General features: G+C 31.9%; 2 protein-coding genes across 2 annotated transcripts in view; one reads left to right on the top strand and one right to left on the bottom strand.

Annotated features, from left to right (window-relative positions):
• Positions 1-1,006: 1,006 nt before the first annotated feature.
• On the bottom strand, positions 1,007-2,024 carry LOC129229334 (proteasome subunit alpha type-1-like). Its single transcript, XM_054863627.1, has one exon. It carries the CDS (start codon positions 1,925-1,927, stop codon positions 1,091-1,093), a length of 837 nt encoding a protein of 278 aa, XP_054719602.1. The 5' UTR covers positions 1,928-2,024; the 3' UTR covers positions 1,007-1,090.
• A 690-nt stretch (positions 2,025-2,714) lies between these two features.
• Positions 2,715-25,559, top strand: part of LOC129229817 (putative elongator complex protein 1) — a 128,172-nt gene continuing 105,327 nt past the window's right edge. Inside the window, exons 1-11 of the mRNA XM_054864192.1 lie at positions 2,715-2,803; positions 5,888-6,029; positions 7,039-7,182; positions 9,013-9,094; positions 12,281-12,361; positions 13,868-13,953; positions 16,487-16,586; positions 19,552-19,642; positions 20,227-20,350; positions 22,258-22,342; positions 24,866-25,099. Of these exons, the coding sequence (XP_054720167.1) occupies positions 5,895-6,029; positions 7,039-7,182; positions 9,013-9,094; positions 12,281-12,361; positions 13,868-13,953; positions 16,487-16,586; positions 19,552-19,642; positions 20,227-20,350; positions 22,258-22,342; positions 24,866-25,099 (1,162 nt within the window). The 5' untranslated portion in view covers positions 2,715-2,803; positions 5,888-5,894. The remainder of the gene's footprint in view (positions 2,804-5,887; positions 6,030-7,038; positions 7,183-9,012; positions 9,095-12,280; positions 12,362-13,867; positions 13,954-16,486; positions 16,587-19,551; positions 19,643-20,226; positions 20,351-22,257; positions 22,343-24,865; positions 25,100-25,559) is intronic.

Here is a 25,559-nt window from a genome sequence, read left to right on the forward strand (position 1 = left end):
GGGCACACATTACGACAGAAATAGATACTCTTATTCCAGGAGGCACCTCTAGATCACAACTGATGTAAATACAGGTACATTGGTCTCAGCCAAGCTCATGTTAATAATTTTTGTAGTGTGGGAGTCAACATGGTAAATCAACACTGTGGGGAAAACACTCGGCAACTGCAGAATGTCAAAAACTGAATCACCAAAAATGTTTTGAAGACAAGAAATAAATTATTTACAAATTGTTTTATGCAGTCAATAATATCTTTAGGTGCAACCATTATCCTTTTTTCAAGTATTTTAGTTAGTAATTTGCTACACATCAAAGTTTATTTTTTAATTGTTAATGCTGTAGAATAAGTTTTTTCTGGAGCTTGATAAAAATCCAGACTAACATAAGTCACATAATTGCTAAGGAAAGAGGGAGAACTATTGTCTGGCACATGGAAAAGATGGGACATTTGCTTTTTTTAACACTGGTAAAAATTAAAAAGGATTTATTTTTTTAAAGAATTACATTCACATAGTGTGATGCGTAAGTAAGATTCTAGATACCAATTCATTGATGAATGGAAAATTTTTGGACTTATGCTAGTCTGGCTCTGAGGTACAGATAATGCACAAGTAGTAGAATTGGAAACACAAATTAGAAGAACTGAAGTTAGTTAATCAGTAAATAGTTAGATAATTCCATACACAAAATTAAAAATTGCTATATAAAAGTTAACTTTGAACATGTGAATCTGTTGAGGTAATGTGATCACATCCAAATGTGACCCCAAAATTGAGTAAATTTCTGTTAGTTCTTTTTTTTTCGTCACTTTTATTTTCTTACCCTTCCCTTGAAACCTTTCTATGCCACCAGGTAGAAAACCACTGCTGTAGAAAAACAATGCTTGATTAGAGTAAAAAGCTTGAATTAAATCACCAAAAAAAAAAGCGAGTAAAAATGACAGTTCGTTCAAACATGTATCGATTAATAAGAGACGGTTTTAAAAAGACAAAAAATGAATTTGAAAAACAATTTTTTAATGAATCATACTTAGACATCTCCGTTAAAGTAGTGACATGAACCAACATATAAAAGATATCCAATTCCTCTTTAATCTACACTCATGGTTTCCACGGCAACCTCTGGCTCGGGATGCTTGGAGCTGTCATCTGGGCGATCGCTGGGCGGTGGCACATCGCCACCAGATGCTCCACCACGGCGTGGGCGTTCATCATCCCTAATGGCATCCAAATACGGTGCCACTCTCTCATCTTCGAAGACGGTGAAATCCATGTCCTTCCCGACTATCGCCACTGACGCGTTCTTTGGATTCAACTCCACTTCGTTCGGTAGGCATTCTCGTAGGGCCCTGAGGCCATGCTTCACCAGCTCTTCTAGAACGCAGTCTTTAAAAGTGTCGAGGTATTTCTCTAAATATGTTCTCGCAGACTGAGACCTCGCTCCGATGGCCATGGCTTTGCAGTCGAAATAGTTGGCGGAAGGGCAAGTTTGGTAGATGTGGGGCCCCAGATCATCGTAACCGGCAACCAACAGACCCACACCATATGGACGGCGATCGTAACGTTGAGTGCAGACTTGCATCTTGTTGCCAAGGCGAGAAACTAATCTGTTGATAGCCAAAGGCGAATCACGAGAAAAACGATTTGTTAAACATTCGGTGCGCATGTACTTGCTTAATAGCCTAGCATCAGCTGTTAAACCGGCTATGGCAATGCCGCAATGATTGTCGATCGGGATGATTTTTTTCTGATGAGCAGACAGCTCGGAGGAAGCTCGTTTTAAGGCCACAAGAACAGCATAGTCAGAGCTCTTTAAACCAACCGTAGCCGAACCTTGTTTCACGGCTTCCATTGCATATTCGACTTGATGAAGTCGGCCTTGCGGGCTCCAGACAGTAACATCATTGTCGTATTGGTTCCGAAACATAGTGATAGTTAAGTAGTACTGCAATTTCTAATCGCAGTTTCTAATTACACAGAACGGTTGCCGGAATAACAAACAGCTTTGTCATTCGCGAGAGCTTTAATGCAGTTGCAGTTAGCAGTTACGTCAGCACAAAAAGCGAAATCGTTTTCTCCTTTAGACCCTTAGTTATTTGTTATTTCTCATAAACTGAACAAAAAACACCTTTGACCACAAAACTTTGAACAAAAAACCCCATTGTTAAATGTCACGACAATGATTAACATGCATGGAAATGTTTTTTTCAGAAAGAAACTTAGGGTGCATTCGGAAACGCGGATCGGTCGCCTCGGTGCAACCGCAAGCGTTCGGAAACGCTTGCGGTGGAACCGGTGACGTCACTTAACCGCGTTCGGAAACACTGCGGTTGTTTTCTGGCGGTCGACTTGGTAGCAACCTGTGGCACCGCTGTCTGGAAGCGGTTAGCGAGATCACAAACGTCACAAAGTCTGTGTTGGCCAATCCGGTCGTGTTTCATGTTTTGATCGTAACGCACGTGGCTTGCCTATTATGAAAGTTACGCGTTGATTGGAGTGTCGTTTGCTGCTGAGCTAGAACTACCGCGGTTTAACCACGAACGTTCGGAAACACAGCTGTTCTACCGGAATTCCTAGAGAAATTCCAAATACGTCATAACCACACCGGACTAACCACGCGGTGTAACCGGTTTATCGTTTCCGAACGCAGCCTTACTTGCTAGCTTGAAATCCTAGTTAAACACTGCGACTACTACTGCAGTTTTATTTACATTTTATAAAAAGACGACATGTGGTTTGATTTCAATAGGGAATTTTAAAAGAATACCAAATCAATTTTAGAAGAAGGGATTTTTAAATTGAAGTAAGATGATACTTGAAAGTTTATGCATGAAATCTTGTTCAAGAACTTATTGCCTTTTCTATTGTGTTTAATTAATAAGTCAAATAATATTTTCAAAAATACCTACTAACGAATTCGAAACGAAAATTATCTGCTACTAGTGTCAATGAAATGAACAAAGCCGTTGCTTTCGAAAAAAAATCTTGTCAATAATCTGTTTTAATCATCTATTGTAATCCGCAGTTTCTATTCGAGTAATTTCTGTATGTCCGTAAAATGGCATTAGTTCAATTTTCAACCAAAAGGGAGAAACAATAGAAGTGAAGGTTATGCTGCTGAGTTAATGTTTTTAAAACTGGCATTCAATTTTCGTTCTGATATGTTTTGAAGTTACTCTTTTTGGGTAGTGTTGACTGCCAGAATAATTCTGTTCCTCCTCCCCCCCCCCTTCTGCTCCTCCAATTTTTAATTTTTCCTGCAAACGTTCCCAGATTTGCGATAGTGATATCAAGGGTTTCGCTGAGGTGTGATGAAACCTGATCCCAGGGACTATCCTTTTTTGAAAAGTGGCTCCATTGTAAAAATTATGGGTCCCCATCAGATTCCTATGTTCCTTTTTTTTGCATGTCAAGCTCATAACTTATATACATGCTTGCACATATAATGTGTATATATAATGTGAAATTCAATGAAGAAAATTGAAACTTTAAACCAGTAATGACAGCAATATTTTAACGCAATGCAGAAGCAAGTTCTGTTTTTGAATGATTGAGTGAATTAATGTGTTTTTTCCATTTTGCTTTTTAAAAAAAATCTTAATTTTTGTCTAATGAACATAGTTAATTAGTCTCATTAAGCATGCCTGGCTCCTGGGTTACGCAGCCGCCTGGGTGGCATATTTTAGGGTGGACAAATTTCGAAATTGAAACATTTTTTTAAAAAGTAAAAATATGTTTCAGCGCCATAAGATTTTGCCCTAAAGATCTACTTCAATGCTAAAAAAATTAATAATTTAAAGTGAGTACCACTGCTTTGGTATGTGCAAAACATAGTTTGGAATTAAACTGAAAATTCAACTTAATTTTAGAATTTAATTTTGCGTGATTTAAAAGTCTTTTGAAAATATTGTCTGTTTCAGTGCCATAAGATGCACTAATTTAATGTTAAAAAAGATTATTTAAAGTGTGTACCAGTGGTTAAATATAAGGAGAAGCGGGGCACGTTTGTCCGTTTTTTACTCGTCATTTTTTAACTCGTCAAAAAATTTCATGAGCTGTTCAATTTTCTTCAATAAGTTTCACTAAACAGTTCTCAACACCACAGATTTTTGTGGAAGTGTTGAATTGATAAACTTTTTTATATTAATTTTTTAATGGAACCTCTTAAAGTGGACCAACGTGCCCCACGGGTGGGGTACGTTGGTTCGCCTGGTGGGGCACGTTGGACCGCATAACTCAAACAACATTTGTTGTAATTTTAGTGATAAATACTATCAAACTTTGTAACAACCTTATTATCTTTCATGCGTAGAGTGTAAAATATGAAGTTTAAAGATCAACATAACATATTAAATTGATTTTAATTCATGAATCATCTTTATTTAAAAACAACAATGAGCACTCACCATTAGTACACAATTATTTTTTAAAAATCAAGAGAAAAATCAATTGCTGAATATTCATGAGACAATTAATGCAGATTAAAGTTAAATAAAGGTATGTTAATTGATATCTGGGAATATAAAAGTGCTACTTCTTGAGCTTTGGAAGTAGCACTTTTGGAGTCAGTTTTGGAAAGATAAGTCATATGTTATTTTATGCAAAGTTACATTAGTATTTGCTAGGGGAGAAAATCATCTTTTTTTTCTTTAATGCATTGCATGAAACAACTCCAAAAAGAAAAGAATCCTGTTATACTAATACCATATTTCAGAGAAAAAGTACAATAAAATGAACAATTTTAATTTAGCATATCTTTGTATTCTGAAATCAAAATTAGTTTGTTTCTATGTAGAAATGCTTGTTTAGCAAAAAAAAAAAAAAAAATTGTTTATACAGGAACTTTATTATAGCATGTATTGCATATTTTACTCTTAGAAAACAATTGTCTGCAGAAGTTTTAAAGTATATTTGAAAATATAAATAGTAAAAGAGTGTAGATATGAAATAAATCTTTTGGTAAAATTAATTTAGCATATTTTTTGTTAAATAATTATAAAATATATCTTTGCCTTTTTTTTTTTTGCCCTAATTTATTATTATTATTTTGAAACGTGTGCAACATGAAATGAATGTATAATTTTCAAACACTTAGAATGTTATTATAATTATTGAGATTTAAAAGAAAAAAAAGTTTTTAAATTATGTGGGGTAGGTTGGTCCAGTCCAACATGCCCCACAACGAGTGAACCAACCTACCCCACCTTCTTGGTCTGAAAAAGTGCTGTCATAATTTTTTTTTAACAAAAATGAAAAAATGCCAATTATTATGAACTAAAAGAACTTCCTTTAAGAAAGGAGTTCAACCCCCCCCCCCCCCCAATCTTGATGAAAGCCATTAAAAAAAAAATCAAGTTACAGTTTTCTAAAAATTACTCAGGACTACTGAAATAACACTTTCTGGAATAAAATTTGTTCCATTATACTGTACCATGTAATTTCATTATAGGATTTGTAGGCCCATAGGTGCTATTTGTTAGTCCTAAAATAAAATTAAAAAAAATTAATAGTATTAAAATAATTGGGACCAGTCCAACATGCCCAAAAGTCCAACGTACCCCACCTCCCCTGTACAAAACTCTGTTTGGAATACTACTAGAAACTCACTTTAATTTTAAGCACTTTACTATTATTTTTATTTTATTAATATATTATTTTTTATATTATTATTATTCAATGGGGGGGGGGGGACGGCCTTTGTCAATACTGCCTAGGGTGACAAATCTACTACAGCCGGCCCTGCATTAAATTCAACTCTTTTGTTTATTTTCTATTTTTATACTTTTATTTATTTATTTTTTCTGATGAATTTTTTAAAATTACAGATTTTATTTTCACTATTTTGGAAGTATTACAATGTCTTTCATTAGTGTTGAAATATTTGCAGCTAAAGCATGAAAAATCTGAAGCTGTTAAGTTTCCAGCAATTTGAAGCAGCCTCTGGAGACTGTTTCTGCTCTGACCATGATGGAAATATTTACTTCAGTTCGACAAATTCAGTATTTTGTATGGACAAACACTCCAAAGCGGTCAGTGTGTAGTTTTCTTTTTCTTGCATGCTTACTTACATTTAAAATTTTTGTATTTGAATGTTATAAAATAGATCTCAAAGTGCTAGTATATTAAGAAAAATATTGTCTATTATTATGCCGAGCATGAGTATATCTGCAACAGTGGAGTAGCAGGGGTGATTGTGTTCCGGTATTTTACCGAATTTCCGGTATTTTCGGACGTATTTCCGGTATTTTTATGTCTGAAATAACCGGAATTATGTTTTTTTTTGTTATGCTTTTATCTCCCTACCTCCGCAATTTTTTTAAAAATTATATAATACTCATTAAATATACCTGCAAGAGCATTAAGATGGACAAATGTCGAGATAATTTTGTATAACACCAGCTCAAAAGTAACTTCGTAACACATTAAAATTTTAATCAAATGTACACACACTATTTTGACTCTGACCATTGAACTATTTAATACTATGGCATAAGTGCACTTAAGTAATAGGGGCCAAATATTATCCCCCCCCCCCCCCGTTCTCGCTTTGAAACTTTCAGGTATTTTTTGATGAACTCACAATCACCCCTGGGAGTAGTTAAGAGAGGGCGGCAAGTACTATTCCATTATAGGTATGTCACTTGGCACAGTTTTAATCTGGACAATTTTGGGTGGCTCTTCATTAATAGCTACCACGTGTAGTCAGTGTTAAAAAAAAACTATAATTGTGTGATGATACAATACTGGTTTTTTTTTTTTGTTTTAAATTGGACTTTTAAACTAGAGCATCATAAAAATGCATCATAAAAAAAAATTGCATATCTTTTTTTTACCATATTGTCATTACATGTGTTTAAAGTGTGATGGTTGTGCCTAAAGTGTGATTGTTTTAATTTTGATATTGTCTATCGATTATACTTTACACATGCCTAAGTTTCATATGTTTATATATTTTGGGTAAAATTTAAACTGATTTAGATACATACTCCCAAGTTAAGCTAAATCAAGTTTGAAGTAATTTGTTTTTACTTATTTTAGGTTTCTATGTGTGCCGAAATCATGCCAGATTCTGTGGACTCGAATGCCTTCATCATTGGAATGGAGCATATCATTGAAACTGACAATTTGTTCATAGCGTCTTCAAGTGGAGAAATATACCTGTTTGATATTTATAGCAAAGAGGTAAATATAGATGTATTAAATTTGTTTGATGAAATACTTAATTTCAATGTCTAAAGTTCAAGGTTACTCTTGCAAAGTCAGAATTTGGTTTCTAGGATTGGGAGTATGGTTTTAACAGGTTGACTGCCAACTGCGAGATAACTTGTAGATTGCGTTCTTTTCTAGGATGCCAACTACAAGTTATCTCGTACAAGTTTACTTGCCATTTTTGTGCAGCTACGATTAAACTCAGAATACAGTCGACTCTTGATAACTCGAAGCCTTATAATTCGAATATCCCTTTATCTTGAAGTTTACATTTAGACCCAAAATAATTTAGTGTTTTTAAGTCAAAGTTGTCTGTAAATCTGGAATGTACTTTGTTTAAGTCGGAAGTTTTACAAAAGTTTTGTTTTCTTTTTATGCATAAAAATATAGCCAAAATAAGAAAAAAGTTTTTTCCTCTGTTAACACATTATTGCTTTACTTATCAGCTTGTGTGAGGGGGAATGATTTATTTACAATAGTGTTCCTTAATGCACACATTCCTGCAAGATTATGTGAGAAGTAGCCAATTGGGCTACATTTTGCCGTGGCTGACGATCTAAAATTTTATTGCTGGCTATCTTTGAAAATTCAAAATTTTGGCAAAAATTGAAAAAAAGTAACTTTTATTTTCTGGATGACTCACATAATCTGCTTTTAGGACAAAAAGACATTTAAAAGAAATACGAACTGAAGTCAAGAGAAAAGGAATTGGGCCAAAGTCATACAAATTTAATGGTGTTTTATGATGCGATAAAAAATGTAAGCAGTCTAAAATAACTTCCTTTTTCGGAATATCTTATTAAAATCTATTATGTGTAAAGATGTTTTCTTGTAGTACTAGTAATTTATTTTATCTAATCTATAAGTGTTGTCTATCAGTTATGCAGCATTCCTGAAAAAGAAAATAAGAGTTGTTGTTGAGAAGGCTGGGAAAGAAACTTCCGATAACTCGAACTACCGATTACTCGAAGGTTTTTGCTGTTCCTTTGGAACTTTGATTTATCTTTTAGAGTTAACTTTTTCATCAGTTATTAACATAGTTTGTAAAAATTCTTAGTAAAGATGAACACATATTTTTTGCAAAGCAAATGCACATAACTTTTCTGTAGCACAAAATAATTTTACGGCATTTAATAATGAAAAGTCTGCTTAGTATAGAAAAATTAGAATTTTTTTTTTTGGAAATTTTTTTAACTGAAAGGACTCAAATGTCTTGTGTATTTCCCTATGATTCATCAATTTTTAGGTTCCCCTTATTTATAAAAACCATAAAACAGCCACAATGTAACATGGTTGTGTTTGTTTCTTGTGTACTTCGTCATATTTGGTTTTCAGATATTTAAGTCCGAGTTTAATGTGTTAAAGCAGCAGTTGTTCTGCTTGGCTCTAATCACTTCATCATAGTGTTAAAATGTCATAATATACTGTCTGTAGCTAAATATAATATGTAACCTACTTTTGACTCTACCTATTAATATTTATTCCTTCTATAGTCTAAAAGTTTTTGGATAGAATTTCCTGGCCAGGATAAAGATATCAATATTTATTCTGATTAAAGTAATGCAATCAGTATTAGAATGTAGTTAGAATAGTAGTGTTTTCTTTTTGTAAGCTCACACCTTTTCCTTTGAGAAAAGGGTTCCTTGTTAGTCTGGAGCACATGTCTGCTATTTAACTTGAAATGTTTTTGTTATTACTATGGCATTTCTGTGTTCATTTACTGCATGAGGAAAGTTTTTATTCTTATTTTTAAATTTTTTTCTAAGTTTTCTTGTATCATAACTTATATATTTTACTTCTTAGGTCTTAAGTGTGGGTCTTGTTGACTCTGGTTTACTAGGGTGTGCATGGAGCCCTGACCAAGAATTTGTTGTTCTTTTAACTGGTATGATACAACTGATCAAATGATACTTCTTTTCAAGCTAATGTACACAATTATATCCAAAGTCAGAATAAATTTTAGGTAGCAGGCCACCTACCACTCTTCTTATCAAGGTACTCAATAGATGGTGCCCTGTAAACTATATGACGCAGTGAGAAGCAAAGGGGGTGTAAGTGGACATTTTCAAGTTATGAGTAAAATGCGTATAATGTCCTAAGTAGGCTGTTGGATTTTTTTTTCTGAATCATGCTATACAACAGTATCTACCAGGGCTACTAGCACTATCTCTTGCCCCAAGAGAGAGGAGAGGTTCACCTATCATTTGTACTGGTTATCTCCGAAATTTTAATTTTGCCGCTTACATCCCTTTGCTTCTCACTGCCTCATATAAGGAACAATTGCTTCTAGTGGCACCATCTATGGAGTAGCTGGATAACTTGAACGGCCTCGCCTACCTTGCTAGTAACCAAATTTCCTATTATACAGTAAATCCTTATTAATCCGAACCCTTTTCAACCGGACTTCATTTAATTCAGACAGCGGTTTAAATGTATATATTTTATAAATAGAAGTTGAATTAAGCCCAATAATGTATTTTTGCATGCCATATTTTGAATTTTGAAATGTCTTTTCGTGATTTTTCTCTTATTTTCTTTTATATTTCATTCTCTTGAATTCAAAATGCAATTTTAAAGTGTATGGTGTTTATGTACCTTGGCTCAATTTATAGTTAATTTTGTTTAGTTTGTTCTTTCATCAATTCTGAAAACCTAGTCCCCTATTAGTCCGATTAATGAAGTTCTACTGTATTGTTACTAATATCTAATATGTATTATATACATTGATAGATATTGATATTTTATGTTTACCATTCTAGTTATTCAGGGTTCGTACGCTCCGGGAATTCCGGGAAAACCGGGAATTGTCAGGGAAAATGACACTGTCAAAAATGTCAGGGAAAAGTCAGGGAGTTTTCAAATTTTGTCCTCCAAAAATTTTTTTTCCATTTTTTTTTCCAAGGAATTAACTACCATGAGATCTAGTTTTCGTTTTTATTGTGATTTCACGAAAAAAATTGTAAATTTTTATCTAAACCGACGCTGGCACTTAAAAACTGCGATCGAGAAATGAAAGTTTTTTTTTTTTTTCACAACGAAAAATGCGCCAAAAGATCGAAGATTTTCTTGCATGGAGTCAGTGAGGGGAACGCATTTCTTTCTACTGCCTAAAGTTTTAGATGGGTTGCCACAACATTCTATTCGGTTCAGGGTTCGTACGCTCCGGGAAAACTTGGAATTATCATGGAAAATGACATAGTCAAAAATGTCAGGGAATTTTCCAAATGTGTCCCCAAAATTTTTCTTTTCCCAATTTTTTCCCAGGGAATTTGGTTTTATGAGATCTAATCTTCATTTTTATCGATGTATTTAAAAAAAATTGTAACAATTTTAAAGCAATGAAAAAAGTGGCGACCCAAAAAATCTTCAGCAGCCGCCATTTTTGGCTCTCAGTAGTTCCCAAGGGAAAAAAAATCAGGTGAACAGCAATTATGTACAAACTCAAAAGGAGAGAAGACAATTTACTGCTTCGGAAGCACAACCTGTAGATGGGAAGATCGATCGGGGAAAATAGTTTTTTTTTTGATCGGAAAATCATTTCAGCTACGTGTGAAACGCAGTCGCCATCTTTGGTCATTCACAAGATGGATGTAGATACGATTCTAAAATGCCTAAGTTTCTAAAAACAAAGCAGAATTGGATGTTTTCTTTAATTGAAAACTGATGAAAATAACAAAAAATGGTCTACAAATTGTTTTTCTATTGTTATTTAAAATAATTTTCTTGAGAAATAAAAAATTTTGTTCTTAAAACTTAATCTTATCCTCACTGCCTCGGACGCAATGTGATAAAAACTTTTCAATGAATTGTAGTTTCATGAAGATTAATTATTGTTTAATTGTCTTCATGCGACAAATTAAAAAAGTTATTTCTTATTTTTGGGCATAGCCGCCATATTTGGTCATTCCCAAGATGGAAGTACACAAGACTTTTTAAGTGCCTAAGTTCCCGAAAACGGCATTGGATGTTAATTGCAATGCAAACTATTGAAAACAACACAAATTGTGCCTTTTTTTTCCGGATAATTTGTAATTATTTTATGGAAAAATGCAAAATTTAATCTTTATAACATTTTTTTGTTTTAATTGATTTAGACTCTTATGTGCTAAATACTGACTATTTTGCTTTTATTGTATCCTTTTAAGGATTATTAATTATTTATTACTACTTTTATACTACAAATCCAAAAATCTACATATTATTTTAAATTGTTCACTTTGTCGCAATATTTGATCGTTTGCACAATGGAAATAGACTTAAACTTCCAGAAACAGAATTGGATGTTTATATCAATGAGTAACATTGAAAATAACATTAAAATGTGCAAAAAGTTGTGAATTTTTGAAAATTAACTAATACTTTCTGGAAAAGAAAATTTGAAATTTTAATGTAAACGTCCTTTAATATGTGAAAAAAAAAAAGATTATTGGCATTGGCCTATGATCGGCGGATGTTGATTTTTGTTACTATGCATTACATGGTATGCCAATTGATGCAACAAATTAACCATATTTATACTAAAATTTAGCTTTGCGTTTTGCTCAATATGTTTTGTGTAACCTACTTATAAGAAAATAAAAAGTATTGTAAACCAAAAGCGGATGCTAAAAGGTTGCTGCAGGACTACAGCAAAACGCTATAATATTACGCGTGACATCAAAAAAAACCTAAAATAAGTTGAAAGTACTCTGTTTTCAACAAATAGTAAACAAATTAAAACAATTTTGAACAAAATGTTTAAAAAAAACTTAATATTTTGACCGAGAAAACAAAGGAAAAAAATCTAAGTTTTTTTTTTTTAAATCTAAGGGGAGAAGTTTCAGTTCTTCTGCATTGCTACTTTAAACAATTTTAATTATTTTGAAAATATTACTATTTAAACTTAAATTTTTAATGAAGCGAGTAACCTGGAATTTTCTAAAAAAACAACCTGGAAAACCTGGAAAAGTCAGGGAACTTTTTTTAACCAAAAGTGTATGAACCCTGTTATTTAAAATCAATATTGATGTTTCTTTTTTCAAATGCCTATTTTGCTTTGATTTATCACAAAGAGAAAATATATTTGTTCTAGGTGCTGACAGCTTAATATTAATGACAAAGGAATTCGATGCGATAACAGAAAAACAACTGACTACTGATGAATTTGGAGAAAGTAATAAATTAAAACTTTTAATAAAACATTTCTTTCTTTTATACATAGCTATATATCACAATTTTTAAAGTTAGGGGAAGGTTCAAAATTGTAGATTTTAGATTGCAGTTGAAATGTTAAATTGTTTGAAATCCTTCCCATTCATAAAAATTCCTGCCAGACAAGATAAAAGAAAATTTATATGCCAGGAAAAGTAAGATAGTATGAACTGACTTTAACAAATATAGAGGCGGTTCTAGCCAATCATTTTAGGAGGGTGACAATTGAAATTTCCCAATGGTCACCTCTCAAACTGCCAGAGCTTTCATTTTTCCAAGATGGCGCAAAAACTAGAAACCGCTCCCCTTATCACCTTACCTATCTTTTTTTAAGTTTATATATCAAGTTTTAGTTTTAAAATGAAAACAAAACTTGTAAAGTGTAAATTAAGTTTAATACCAAGCACATTTTAATGTAAATTTTATTGGTTTGAAAAAATGTGTCAACAGTTGCAAATCCTAAAAATGAAAATTTTAGGCATTTTTCAGTGCTGCCAGAGGACAGACAGAGGTGTGGGAACATCCCTCAATACTGTTTCAAGATTAAAGTCTTAAACATAGTTTTAGATCTTTGGTTGCGTTAGGAAAAGAAGGCCAAGGATGGGGTTCGTCCTCACACAGAGTTTGTTTTTTAATTATTGTGATAAAAGATCACAATTTACGCAAATTTTGTTAATTTTAGAGGAAAAGGGGTTAGGTTTCTTCCCAATTTTTTCCGAATTGTTATCGGTTTTTGGTGAAGTTAGAGGATCTTGCAGCTTTCTTCTGAGAATTTTTTTTTAATTAAAATTTAAAAAACTGTTTACTAACAATCAAGGAAAGAGTAAGGCATTTTATCTCATTTTTTCTTTTTAAAACTGAATTTAATTTTAGGCTATTTTTGGGAAAGAAAAGTTTGGTGACTCTCCCATTGAAATTTCAAAAAGTCAAATTTAAAACTGTCTTCAGTTACGTTGAGTGAATTGGGCGATAGTATTTTTAAAAAAAATTAGTTTATATTATTTATCAGAGGTGCCCAGGGGGTGAGGTTCATGCTGCAGACTGCTTTTTTGAAATTTTTATTGGGGGGGGGGGGAGGGAGGTAATTTTAAAGGCTCTCTTTCTGAGTTGGTGTGCTTTGTAGCATTAAAGGGGGGGGGGGGGGAGGTGCATCATTGTTCTTGGAAGAATGGATGCCCATGTAATTAGTTATTTGTTTTTAAATACATATGCTGTGAGAAACTTAACCATTTTTCTATTCATATGCAATATAATTCAACCTTGTTCAACAGCTTATTCGTAATGCTAAATTGGACTTTTACAGTAAAAACTTAGTTAAAATTCATCATACCGAACCCAATGTGCAATTAACATTTAATTTTGGAATTTATTAAATTATGATTTATATGCAATTCTTTTAGTTTTTCACTTAAATTGGTCTAGTTTACCTCCATATCTATTATTTTATGTATTTTATTTTTATTCCTAGGCAAACCAATAACTGTTGGTTGGGGTTCTAAAACTACACAGTTTCATGGGTCAGAAGGGAAAGAAGCTGCTCATGTGAAAAAAATGGTAAAACATAGTTTTGGTTTGTACTTTCCTCTAAAAAATAAGTTTGCATGTTGCAAGTTTAATTATGTAATCGCATCATTCTGTTTTTTTTTTTTCCTTTTTCTCTGCAAGTTATACATATATGTACGTTGGAAAATGTTCAGCACAAAGCTGAAAGGACCGAAATTTTTTTCATGATAAACGAATTTGGTGTTAAAAGATTTATATTTAAGTGCGTAGTATACAGTCTGGATCGCGATACCAGTTTGTGTAAAACGATTTTTCATGTTAAGCATTTTCGGGTTAAACGTATTTCACTGTATGTGGGTGTGTGTGTGTATTCATGTTTTTTTTTTAAACTTACTCATGGAATGGGGGAAAGCTGGAAAGCTGAATCCCAATAGTTAATCATTTCTCATACGTGTGAAACAATCAGATGTGGTAAAAGAATGCATGGGAAATTCGGCTTATTGCTATTACAATAGCATAAAATTATCAAGTAAAGTTTTAAAAGAAACAAATAGTTTATTGACCATTCAAAACTTAAGCAGAGTCAGGATACCCCGTAACACCTAACAAGCAGACATGAAGTGAAGTCAATGCCAAACAATAACTGCACTTTTACTTAACAAAAGGAGTTAAGAGGTTTACCTGATTTAAATACAGTTGGACTTGGTTAATATGAAATGCCAAAAATTCTCAAAATTGTTCTTGTTAGATGTTATTCGTAAAAACCGCAAATAAGTGATACAGTGGACGCCACTTATATGAATTACGTTTGTTCAAAGCAGTTTTGATTACATAAAGCGGCAAATTCAATAAAGCTGGGTATTGTTTTGTTTTTGACAATTTGATTCATTAAAGCAGTTGATTCGATTAACGGCTGATTTAATTAACCGGCATCCACTGTACCGTGAAAAAAAATTAAAAAATGCATATCTATATTTAAAAAAGAATTTCTACTATTTTATTATTGCTAATACACATATCGTAGTCTAATTACACTGAGAAAAGTTGTACTTACTTAACATTTTTGCCCCCCTCCCCCCCCAAAAGAAAACCTTTATATTTTAGTTATTTTTAGGCCTATGAAAATTTTCCATTCTCATTATCTCGGCAAAATATGCCAAGTGTCATTCGTATATCAACATTTTCTGGCCAAATCTATTAGTCTTTCTATTTCCACATAACATGCTAAATAATTTCCGAAAAGGTTTGGTATTCAATCATCAAAATTTTTATTGACGAGCTCAGAATTTTTTTTGTCTTAGCCAAAACTTGCATTTTAATGCATGTGTTGTGCATGAAATTTGCAGTGTAATTAAATAGCAAACTCAACTTTACCAACAAAATGTTGCTTGGGTTTTAATGCGTGTGTTATGCATGAAATTTGTAGTGTAATTAAATAGCAAACTAAACTTCACTAACAAAATGTTGTTTGCGTTTTTAATGCATGTGTTATGCTTGAAATTAGTAGCGTAATTAATTAGCAAGCCAAACTTTACTAACAAAATGTCGTTTGTGTTTTTAATGCACGTGTAATGCTTGAAATTAGCAGTGTAATTAAATAGCAAACCAAACTTTACTAGCAAAATGGTTGTTTTAGCCATGATTTCGAATTAACCATGGTCGTATTAAAAGAGTTCAACTGTATTGACTTCTTCATTGCATTACAGTAGGGATGAGAACTCGATTGCATCTAGATTTTCTGATATTACTAATAAAGTACCAACTTTAAAATCCTTCCATTTGTTGATAGTAATAAATTTCATTACTTATCCTTTTCTGTGAAAATATGTCAGTTTAATTTGTTAGTTTTGTTTTTGAAGTCAGTACACTGATGATTAAATGTAATAATTTTTGCATATTAAATGCCTGGAAATATTTAAAAAAAAATTCTCTCTTACAGTTCTCATGACAAATTAAAAATTCTGTTTTTAAAAAGTGCTTATAAAATTCAATAATAATGTTACATAAAATTCATTGAAACTTTGTTATAACTTTATCCATAAGGCCAGAATATTTATGATGCAAATGCCAAGTGATGTTATAGACAATCATAATTTCTGTTCATGGATGAATGAAAAACTGACATTTTTTGATGTTATAACAGAGTTGTCACAGTAAACAATGTCACTATAACCAGGTTTAAATCACCGAATAAATGTATTACATGATCTCAGTGAAATTACGTAGTTTCAACTTGGACCTATATAATATTATGAATGCTATTATTTTAGCATTTATTATATAATACATTGTAATTTTAAGTGGACTGTTGGTTATACCATATCAGTCATAAAACTTAAAGTTAAAAAAAATATTAAGTTTTGTACATTTCCTTTATGACTTCATTATTTTGCATGTAAGTTTATTTTTCCTTACAAATGCTTCATATTAAATTAGTTCAAAACTTTTTATTCCTAACCATTGATTCTTGACACTTTCTTAAAATTTAAGTTTGGATGAGCTTTTTGAATGTTTGTTGAAAGAAATGGCCTTAAATGTTTCTATTATTCTATTCGAAATCAACATTTCATTTTGATAATTTCAGGAACCTAAACCAGCCTTAGCCTATGACGACGGAAGACCCAGAATTAGTTGGAGAGGTGATGGTGAATATTTTGTGACTTCAAGTATAAATTCCGTAAAAGGTATTTGTTTCCTCTGTGTTGAATATTTTAATGTTGCCAAACAGGCCCGTCATTTAGGAAAGTTATGGAGTGTCAATCCCCCCCCCTCCTCTTGGTTTTAGAAAATTAATGTAACTATGTGTAAATGGGAATGTTTTTGCTGTTATACAATTCAAAATGTTGGACCTGTTGCTAACGTAGATTTTAAAGAAGATTTTTTAAGCTTTTATTTTTAATCCTAAGATTTCAGTTCAGTTCTTATCACTTTGACAAATAAGTTAAATATTGCTAATTATTCACCCCTACTGGGAAAACTTTTTGACCACTATGAACGTACTATTAGATATACCGTATGATCAGAAGATGAGTATACATTGCAAAAATTAACAATACCGGGAATAATGTATGAAGATGGAAAAAATTAATGCACAATGCTTGAAATGACATGAGGTTTTATTGTAACCACAATTAAAAAAAATGTTGAGATACAGTAAAACCTGTGAAGTTGACCACCCTTGTACATTGACCACCTGTCAAAGTTGACCGCTTTTTTCAGGCATGGAATAAGCCCTTATCATATAAATCAACCTTTGTAAGTTGACCACCTGTTTATGTTGACCACTAAAGTAATGCACCGCAAGTGGTCAACTTACACAGGTTTCACTGTATTGGCATTGGATGTTATCTTTTAACATCCAATTGATGTCAATCAATCCTGTAATGATTTGAATCTGATATTTCGGATGTTTTCTCATGCAAATGTAGAGGACAAATCATCAATGATGTTGTATTGCCAACTCGTCAGTGTGACGTCACATTTTGCTGAAGCGTTATCATTTCTCTTCTTATAAATGGTTGCTTTTCAAGTTAATTGGCGAAATGGCCATCCACAACATGTTTTTGAGATTTTTAAACTTGATTTTAATATTTTTTGGAATTATAAATAAAATTAATGCTATTAAGTTACTGCCATGTCTTCTTTCCACTGCATAAAACTTAATTGATCCCGGTAGACTGTTGACTTCAGGTTTCCCCAGAACTGATAATTATACGAAGCGAGATCTGGGGATCTGGAAGGCCAAGCATGATGAAAGAGGGCAGCTCATCACCAAATGATATGCACAAGAGATCTTTCACACATCTAACAGTATGGGGAGGAGTGCCATCCCGCATAAAAAAATAGAGTACCATAAACTAGAAGCCCAAAGATGCGCAAAACAGCCAAACAAAATAAGCCAGTTAAATATAAATACAGTGAAACCTGTGTAAGTTGACCACTTGCGGTGCACTACTTTAGTGGTCAACATAAACAGGTGGTCAACTTACAAAGGTTGATTTATATGATAAGGGCTTATTCCATGCCTGAAAAAAGCGGTCAACTTTGACAGGTGGTCAATGTACAAGGGTGGTCAACTTCACAGGTTTTACTGTATCAATAAACAGACAAGGTTACAACACAAATAAATGACAGAGATGAAGCCAGTACTCTTTAACAGTGGAAACTTCATCCTATGGTCGAAAGTTCAAAAAATTTAATACTAAAACTAAGAATAGGATGTCCAATTCCGAAAAAATCAACATTCAGGATTACATTGGGTAAAAGCACCACATGTGAAAAATGAATGCAGATTTTTGGAACTAAGACCTAAAACTAAGCACTGGGGGTTTCGTCTCGGACCTTAGAAGCCAAGGCTATCAATAATGTTCCTCCACCATACCGCCAGCAAAAATAAAAAATCTTACCTATGTGTCCGGGTGTAAAAGTAAAATCCGCGTTCATCGGGGTCATTTCGGTGCCAGTCGATAAAAACACAATGAAGCCCATAAATATAAAAACTACATAAATAAGTGTGTCATCTATAAAAACAGTTCCAAAGACATTCCAGGTCGACCGAAAAACTTAATCACAAAAACATCATAAACTGGAGTCCCAACATTTGGTTTACTCTAGAAAAAATCATACATGTGACAAGTAAGACGGTTACAGTGAAGCGAAGTGTTAGTTAAAGGCAATACTAGAGAAAATATTATTTATGAGATTATTTGGGAATGGTTTTCAAGTAGTATATTTTTGAGTAGATTAATTTCTTGGTTGAGTGCTGTAACCGTGTTGCAGATTATTTTAATTCTGATGGTTTGCGAAACAATGATGCCAATAAAAACTTTTTTACTGAGGCAAGAAGAAAAACTTTGAATTGAAACTCGCGTCTTTTATCATAAATATTGGTTTCACAGTTGAAGTCACTATTAATTTCAATGTCAAGGAAGTTAAAAATTTCACTATTAGAACTAGTTTTTTTTTAATGTGAGGGAGTTATGATAAATATATTTGCTGAGTTCAGAAAAGTTGGAGTAGTTGATACATAATAAATCATCAATATATCTGCAACAAAAAGGTGTAGTACTAGGATTATCAATAGAAAATTTTCTTTCATAAAAACAAAAGAAAAAGGTTAGCTAGGGAAGAACTAAAGTAAGCACCCATAGCAATACCATTAATTTGTTGAAAGCTTGCTTAGTGGTTGTAATAAACAATTTTATTTCAAGCATGTGTGTCTTTTTTCACATACCTACATACATTATTCCAAGTATTATGAATTTTTCCAATGTATACTCATTTTCTGATCACTCAGTATTTGATGCACCACTGTGCATGTAAATATTAAAAACTTCTTTATTAATACTGGAATTTTATCTTCAAAGACCATCTGAGGCAGTGAGAAGCAAAAGGATGTACGCAACAAAACTAAAAATTTGGAAATAACCAGTATGAAGGATAGAACCTTTTCTCTGCTTTGGGGCAAGAAATAGTACTAGTAGACCTAGTAGGTGCTGCTGTACAGCAAGATTTAAAAAAATGAATGGAAGCCTACCTAGGATCTGAAATTTGAACGTGATTTACTCAAAACTTCAAATGGTCCATTTACATCCATTTGCTTCTCACTGCCTCATTTGAACTCAGTTAACATATTATGTTTTTAAACAGGCTACAGGCAACTTCGCATATGGAACAGAGAAGCCGTTTTACAGTGCACTAGTGAAATAAAAGAAGGACTTGAAGAAGCAGTTTGTTGGAAGTAGGTGAACGCATCAGTTTCTTTCACTTATGCATAACATTTGAGCATAAAATTATTATTATTTTGAAATGTCTATTTAATTCTTATGTTCCTTTAAAGCTTTCCCTTTTTTTCCCCTCAGAAGTTGGGATTTTTCTCAAGGTATTTCTGATGAGTTTTTTTTTCTGCTAAAAATGCAAATATTTTTTTTTTTTTGGTTTTTTTCACCTTATTCTACCCAATATCAAACATTATATGAGTGCCTACATTGAGAAAATGCGCATTTTCTGTTTTTTGTTCCCTTAGTTTTCAACTATTATGGCCATTACTTGGTGTTTGTTTTATGTAATCAAACTCTATATTTAGCCAACTGTATTGTTGATTATCTTCCTATTCCATATTTTCATAGATTAACATTTGAAAATTCTTATCAGCAAGCATTCAAATTCTTTATCCTCCCAAATAATTTTCTTGGTAAGGAGGTTGTTTAAAATAAATTGTTATTACTTGAACATTTTACTGTTTAATGAAATCGATTCTCTACATTTTATTACAGTTATTTTATTGCATATAATTAATAGTAATTTTCTAAAATATGTTTGCAGACCATCTGGGAACCTTATTGCTTGTAGCCAACAGGATGCTGATAAGCATAAAATTATATTTTTTGAAAAAAATGGGCTGCAACATGGAGAATTTTCATTGCCTTTCAAAACAAACACCAATAGGGTAAGTTGCTTTTTATTTTTGTTATTCCTAAATAAATTATATCTCCTCAATCTCCCAAGTTTCAAACATATTTAAAGATGTTCAAGTACGTCTGCTATGTTTCCACAAGGTTGAAATTTTGCGGGGAGTTTTAATGGATGAATTCCGGAATTCTGCTATTTTTGATTTTTATGTTTTTAAGTGAATGAAATGTGCATGTTGAATGACATGCACAAAACTTGAGCTTAAGGGGGGGAAACCAGTTTAGACGGGTCAAAAAATCCACTTTTTGTTATGTTATAAAATGTTAATAAAACGATTCAAGAATATGTTCCAAAATTTCAGTGAAAAGTTCAGATTAGTTCCAATGCTATGAGCACTTACAGTGAGTGAAAATTCAAAAACGTTCACAGCATTTTTTTTTTCAAACTCATTTTTTTCGAAACAACTTTTTTTCAACTGGTGCATATTCTAGCTCAATATTTTGAACAATTGATCTGAAAATTTGTGTGAATATTCTTTATTTAATTATACTCTATATGAACCTAACTCTTTGATGATATTATTAATAAAAAAAAAATTTTAATGCAAGAAATGTGGAAAAAAATTTAGAAAAACATAATATTGTAATCAAACACCTCAAAAACGTGCAATTTTCAACTTTTTTGATCAGAATTAGGTTCATATTCTAGGGAAATATGTTGTTTATGAGAATGAAAAAGTGTACTGATTGCGGCTGCAGTAATGTCACAACAACTGAAGCCACAAAAATTGTGACTTGAATAATGCCCACCAGGAACAAGCTCTGTTAACGACCGCCCATGGACATGCTCTCAACTCCTCTAGTTCTGGTGGAAATGACTTCAAAAAATTACAAGGTGTTCTTCAAAAGATGAATAAAATATCCTCCAAGTTTAAAGATATTCTAATTATTTCTTTCCTACTAAAAAATCATGAAAAATACTAAAATTGCAGCCTCCTAAACTGGTTTCTCCCTTAATACAATCACCAATTATTTGTGAGAAATAATCAAAGCTGATGTCCAAACAACAGGAAATAGGTAGTTTTAATTGCAAGAAACAAGAACAATTGCAAAGTATTTTGGTTAAAAGAAAAAGCTTTTGATTAAAAATTTGCCCTGTGGATATCTCTCTTTTGTGACAAAAATGTTTGTCCTGTTATTGTTTGCTGCAAAGCAGTTTTATTGTAATTACTTTGCAGATTATTTTACATTTTAATGGAGGTTTAAAAGTTTCACTGAGTTGACCAATTATTTTTATAGAACTTTTCATGTTATTTCACAGATATATTTCTGGTTTTGACAGATTATTAGTCTTTTTAATGGCTTAATTTAGTTATTTGGGAGGTGGCTTTTTATTTTAGTGGTACTTTCAGTGTGGTTTAATATAGTGTTTCTTTCAAAAGTAGTTGAAATAACATTTATAAAATGCATGTTATTGCAAAACAAGTAATTTTTACAAGTATTTTAACTTAATCGTTGGCAATAAAGTTATCAACAAGAATAAAAATGCTCCAAATGTAGTACTTATTATGGAATAGTGCCTTTTAAATGATAGATGTATTTTAAAACTTTTTGTAGTTAATTATATAATGAAGTTCATTAATGGAAACTAAAGTAAGTTGAAGCAGTCTTCCTAAGATCTTAAAAAGTTGCCCGTTATGCATGATTAAATTTCTGATGAGCTTGTAGTGATCAATTCTTGTTGACTTATTTTGGGGAGTGGGAGGGGGGGGGGTGGCAATTAATTGAAAAATTATCACTGTGTACCTTGAAATTATCTCTATAATCTATCAATTTTATACATTTTTCTGACACACAAAAATTATTTTTTCTCTTGTTTCTTTCTCAATTCTAACTAATACAAAATAGATAATAAAAACTTAAAATAAGTTTTGTTGAATTTTAGGTTTTAACTTTATCATGGAATACAGACTCGAACATATTATTGGTTATAGCTGAAGAAATTTCCCAGTCTCCTGAAAAATTTCAAGGTTTTTGATTTTATATAATTTTTGTTTACACCAGTGTATGAAAGAGTTAATGTATCATTCTTTAAAAGTTTATAAGCAACTAGTTTTAATGAGCAAAAGCAATTATGATGTTGCAAATTCTTTTGATTCTAATTGCTTGCGATATAATTATACCAAATAAACACTTTCTTGCTGAGCAGAAGGAGCAGCTAGGATTTAAATATGTTCTGCCTTAGCCAGAAAGCAGAGAAAGATCTATGCTTTTTCTAAACCGAGGCTAAATGTTAAAACTGTTGTCTTTACCTATCTTCTTTCAAATTTTTATCTCTAGTGTCAACCAAAAAATGCAGAAATAGGGCAGCCATACAGATTATATATTCAATTTCTGTCATGGTATTTTTAATGGAGTAGTCTAGTGTAGAGGCTTGATTTTAAGGTGATTTTATGGTGTAATAGAAAAAAAAAACCTAGTAGCTATTTTCACTATCCGTTTGTATCAGTTTTTTTATTGATACTTTAAAAGTATAAAAAGGCATAATAGTTGAAAAAAAAATTCAAAATTAGTTGGTGGAGACTGGCAAAGTGGGGACTCTGAAAAAAAAAAGTGGGTCTCCTGGTTGACATGATTCCAATCCTCTAGGTGATCTGAAACATAGAGTTAAGATTAATTCTTATTTAACAAGGATGTAGAATTGTCTGGACATAGCCGACTTGAAAATAAAAATTTTTTCACAAAATTGCGTCTTTGAAAAAAAGTTCATTTTTCAACTTTTTTTTTAATTTTTAATCTTTGGTATTTTTTAAACAATACTAAAATTAAAAATTACAAAAACTGCTACGTGGAGGCATTTTTGATAGTACTAAAAAAGTCTGTACCAAATTTCAAGTAAGTCGGTGCATTAGACTTGATCGCAAAAACTAATTTTGAGAAAAACTCATTTAAAGTTCGTAGTCTCATTTCAGTAAAAGAGTTTATTTTAGCAAAATAAACTATAACTTCAAAAATAATTTGAATTTCCATAAATCTTCTTAGAAACTTATTCTTAAAGGTTTAAACTTTGAGAATATATAGGGCAGAAAAATCGATATTTTTTAATTTCTAGACTAGAATACCCCCTTAAAATGTTTAACCATCAGTTAGGAATCAAAATTAAGAATATGACACTGACTGTTTGCATTAGAAATCATGAAGTTGAAAGTTTAGTCTGTTGTATTGAATTATTTTAATATTTTTGATACATTATTTATTTATTTTCATTCTTTGAAGTAAATTTCTTGCAATTCTGTATGTAAAAAGAAATTGGTCAGATGTGTAATCTGGGAAAAATATTTGGGGGACTCCCAAAAGATATGGTGGTTTGAAGCCAATTTATCATACATTTGTATTATTTTTACAATGAAACACCAAATATTTCATTGGACGGTGTTGCCCTCAAAAGTGGAGCACTGATTGTGATTAAAAACTTCAAAAAGTTTTACTTTTTTTCATGATTTTTTGTATTTTTCATTTGTCTTGTATCAAATTCCATTGCTTTTGATCTTAGATTTTAACTTAAATCTACTAAATTTTTCATTCTTCCTTAACTATAATCATATATTTAGTCATTGTAGGTCATTGTTTCTCAACCTGTTTTGATTGCAGTTGCTTTTGCCCCAGCAGTTGCTTTTGAAAAAAATCGCGGATCAGTGTTGTCCGCCCTTCTGTTCCTTCTTTTTCTTTCTTTCTTTTTCTTTACTAATAATAAAGCTGAAAGTCTGTCTGTCAGGATCTCTGTGACGCGCATAGCTCCTAGACCATTCGACCGATTTTCATGAAATTTGGCAGAAAGTTAGTTTGTAGCATTGGAGTGTGCACCTGGAAACGATTTTTCGAAAATTCGATGTGGTTCTTTTTCTATTCCAATTTTAAGAACAAAATTATCATAAGACGGACAAGTAAATTACGAAATTATCGTAACGTGGAACCGTAACATGAGTACAAGCCAATTGGCGAGAAAATTCAACATATATTATTTGTAAATACACAGGCGAAACAAAATACCTTTTTATTTTTCTATTACGGGCAAAGCCGTGCGGGTACCACTAGTTAACAATAAATAAATACATAAATAAAGCATAATACATAAATTAAATTACTATTATGAAAAATATTTAAACATTAAAAATAAAACAAGTAATTATAATATTAATTATACATTCGTGATAAATATTGCTGAAGTATCATATAAAAGTACGAAAATTAATCACAAAATTTGAGTAAAAGATGCTGTATAGGATATTATTATTGTTATTATGGTGTTTTCTTTTTTTGAGGGAGGGAAATGTTTTAATGTTGACAAGCAAAAATCTCCGAGGACCAGTCAAATTTTTCTGTGAACCGGTGCCGAACCACCGGTTGATAATTGCTGGTCTAGGTGCTTTCATTGCTTTGAATTCAATTTTATATTTTTCATTTTTTGTTTGTTTTCCTTTTCTGTTGTAATAAATATTTTTTACTGCTTGTGTATTTTATAATTGAATGTCTTTTTCTCTCTCTTCCCTCAGTCATGTTGTGGACATGTAGCAATTACCATTGGTATTTAAAACAAAGTTTTAGTGTTAAAAACTCCGCTTCTCACAAAAAGTTGAGATCGTCCTGGAATTTGTATCATCCAATGGAGCTCTTTCTTTACAGCCCATCATCAGCTGATTTCATTCATGCTAAATGGGCAGCAGCTGTCTCGCATGATGTAAATTATATGAGCAGTGACGATGCACTTGTAATATCTGTTGATAATGGTAAGATTTTGTAATTTTTTAAAAAGCATTTTTCAATTTGCTCTAATTATCAACATTAATTAAAAAATTTGAATGTGTCTTGGTTTTTTATTATGTTTATCTGTTTTGTGTTGTAACATATTCCTCTCGTGTTTTTTATTGGAAAAAGTATTGGTTAAATGCGAGCTTTCAATTTAGCTGTTTTATAGTGCTTTTCATAGTTCAATTTAGCCTCAAGGGCTCAGTTTCGGTTGTGATATTTTTATGCATATGTTTGCTATTTAACCCAGAAATTGTAATTTTGGCTTTTAATTTTTGTATATTTTAGTGTATAAGTAACCATTATGTGTTTCAGTATAATGTGTCAACTTTCTAAAAAAATAGTTTTTGTAATGAAAAAATGATAATTTTTCATTTTATTGGTCTGACATGAAAAGTCAAACTGGCAATATGTGCAAATTAGTTTCTTTGTAAAAATTAT

Source organism: Uloborus diversus, chromosome 9 (assembly GCF_026930045.1).
Source record: "Uloborus diversus isolate 005 chromosome 9, Udiv.v.3.1, whole genome shotgun sequence".
Classification (NCBI taxonomy): domain Eukaryota; kingdom Metazoa; phylum Arthropoda; class Arachnida; order Araneae; family Uloboridae; genus Uloborus; species Uloborus diversus.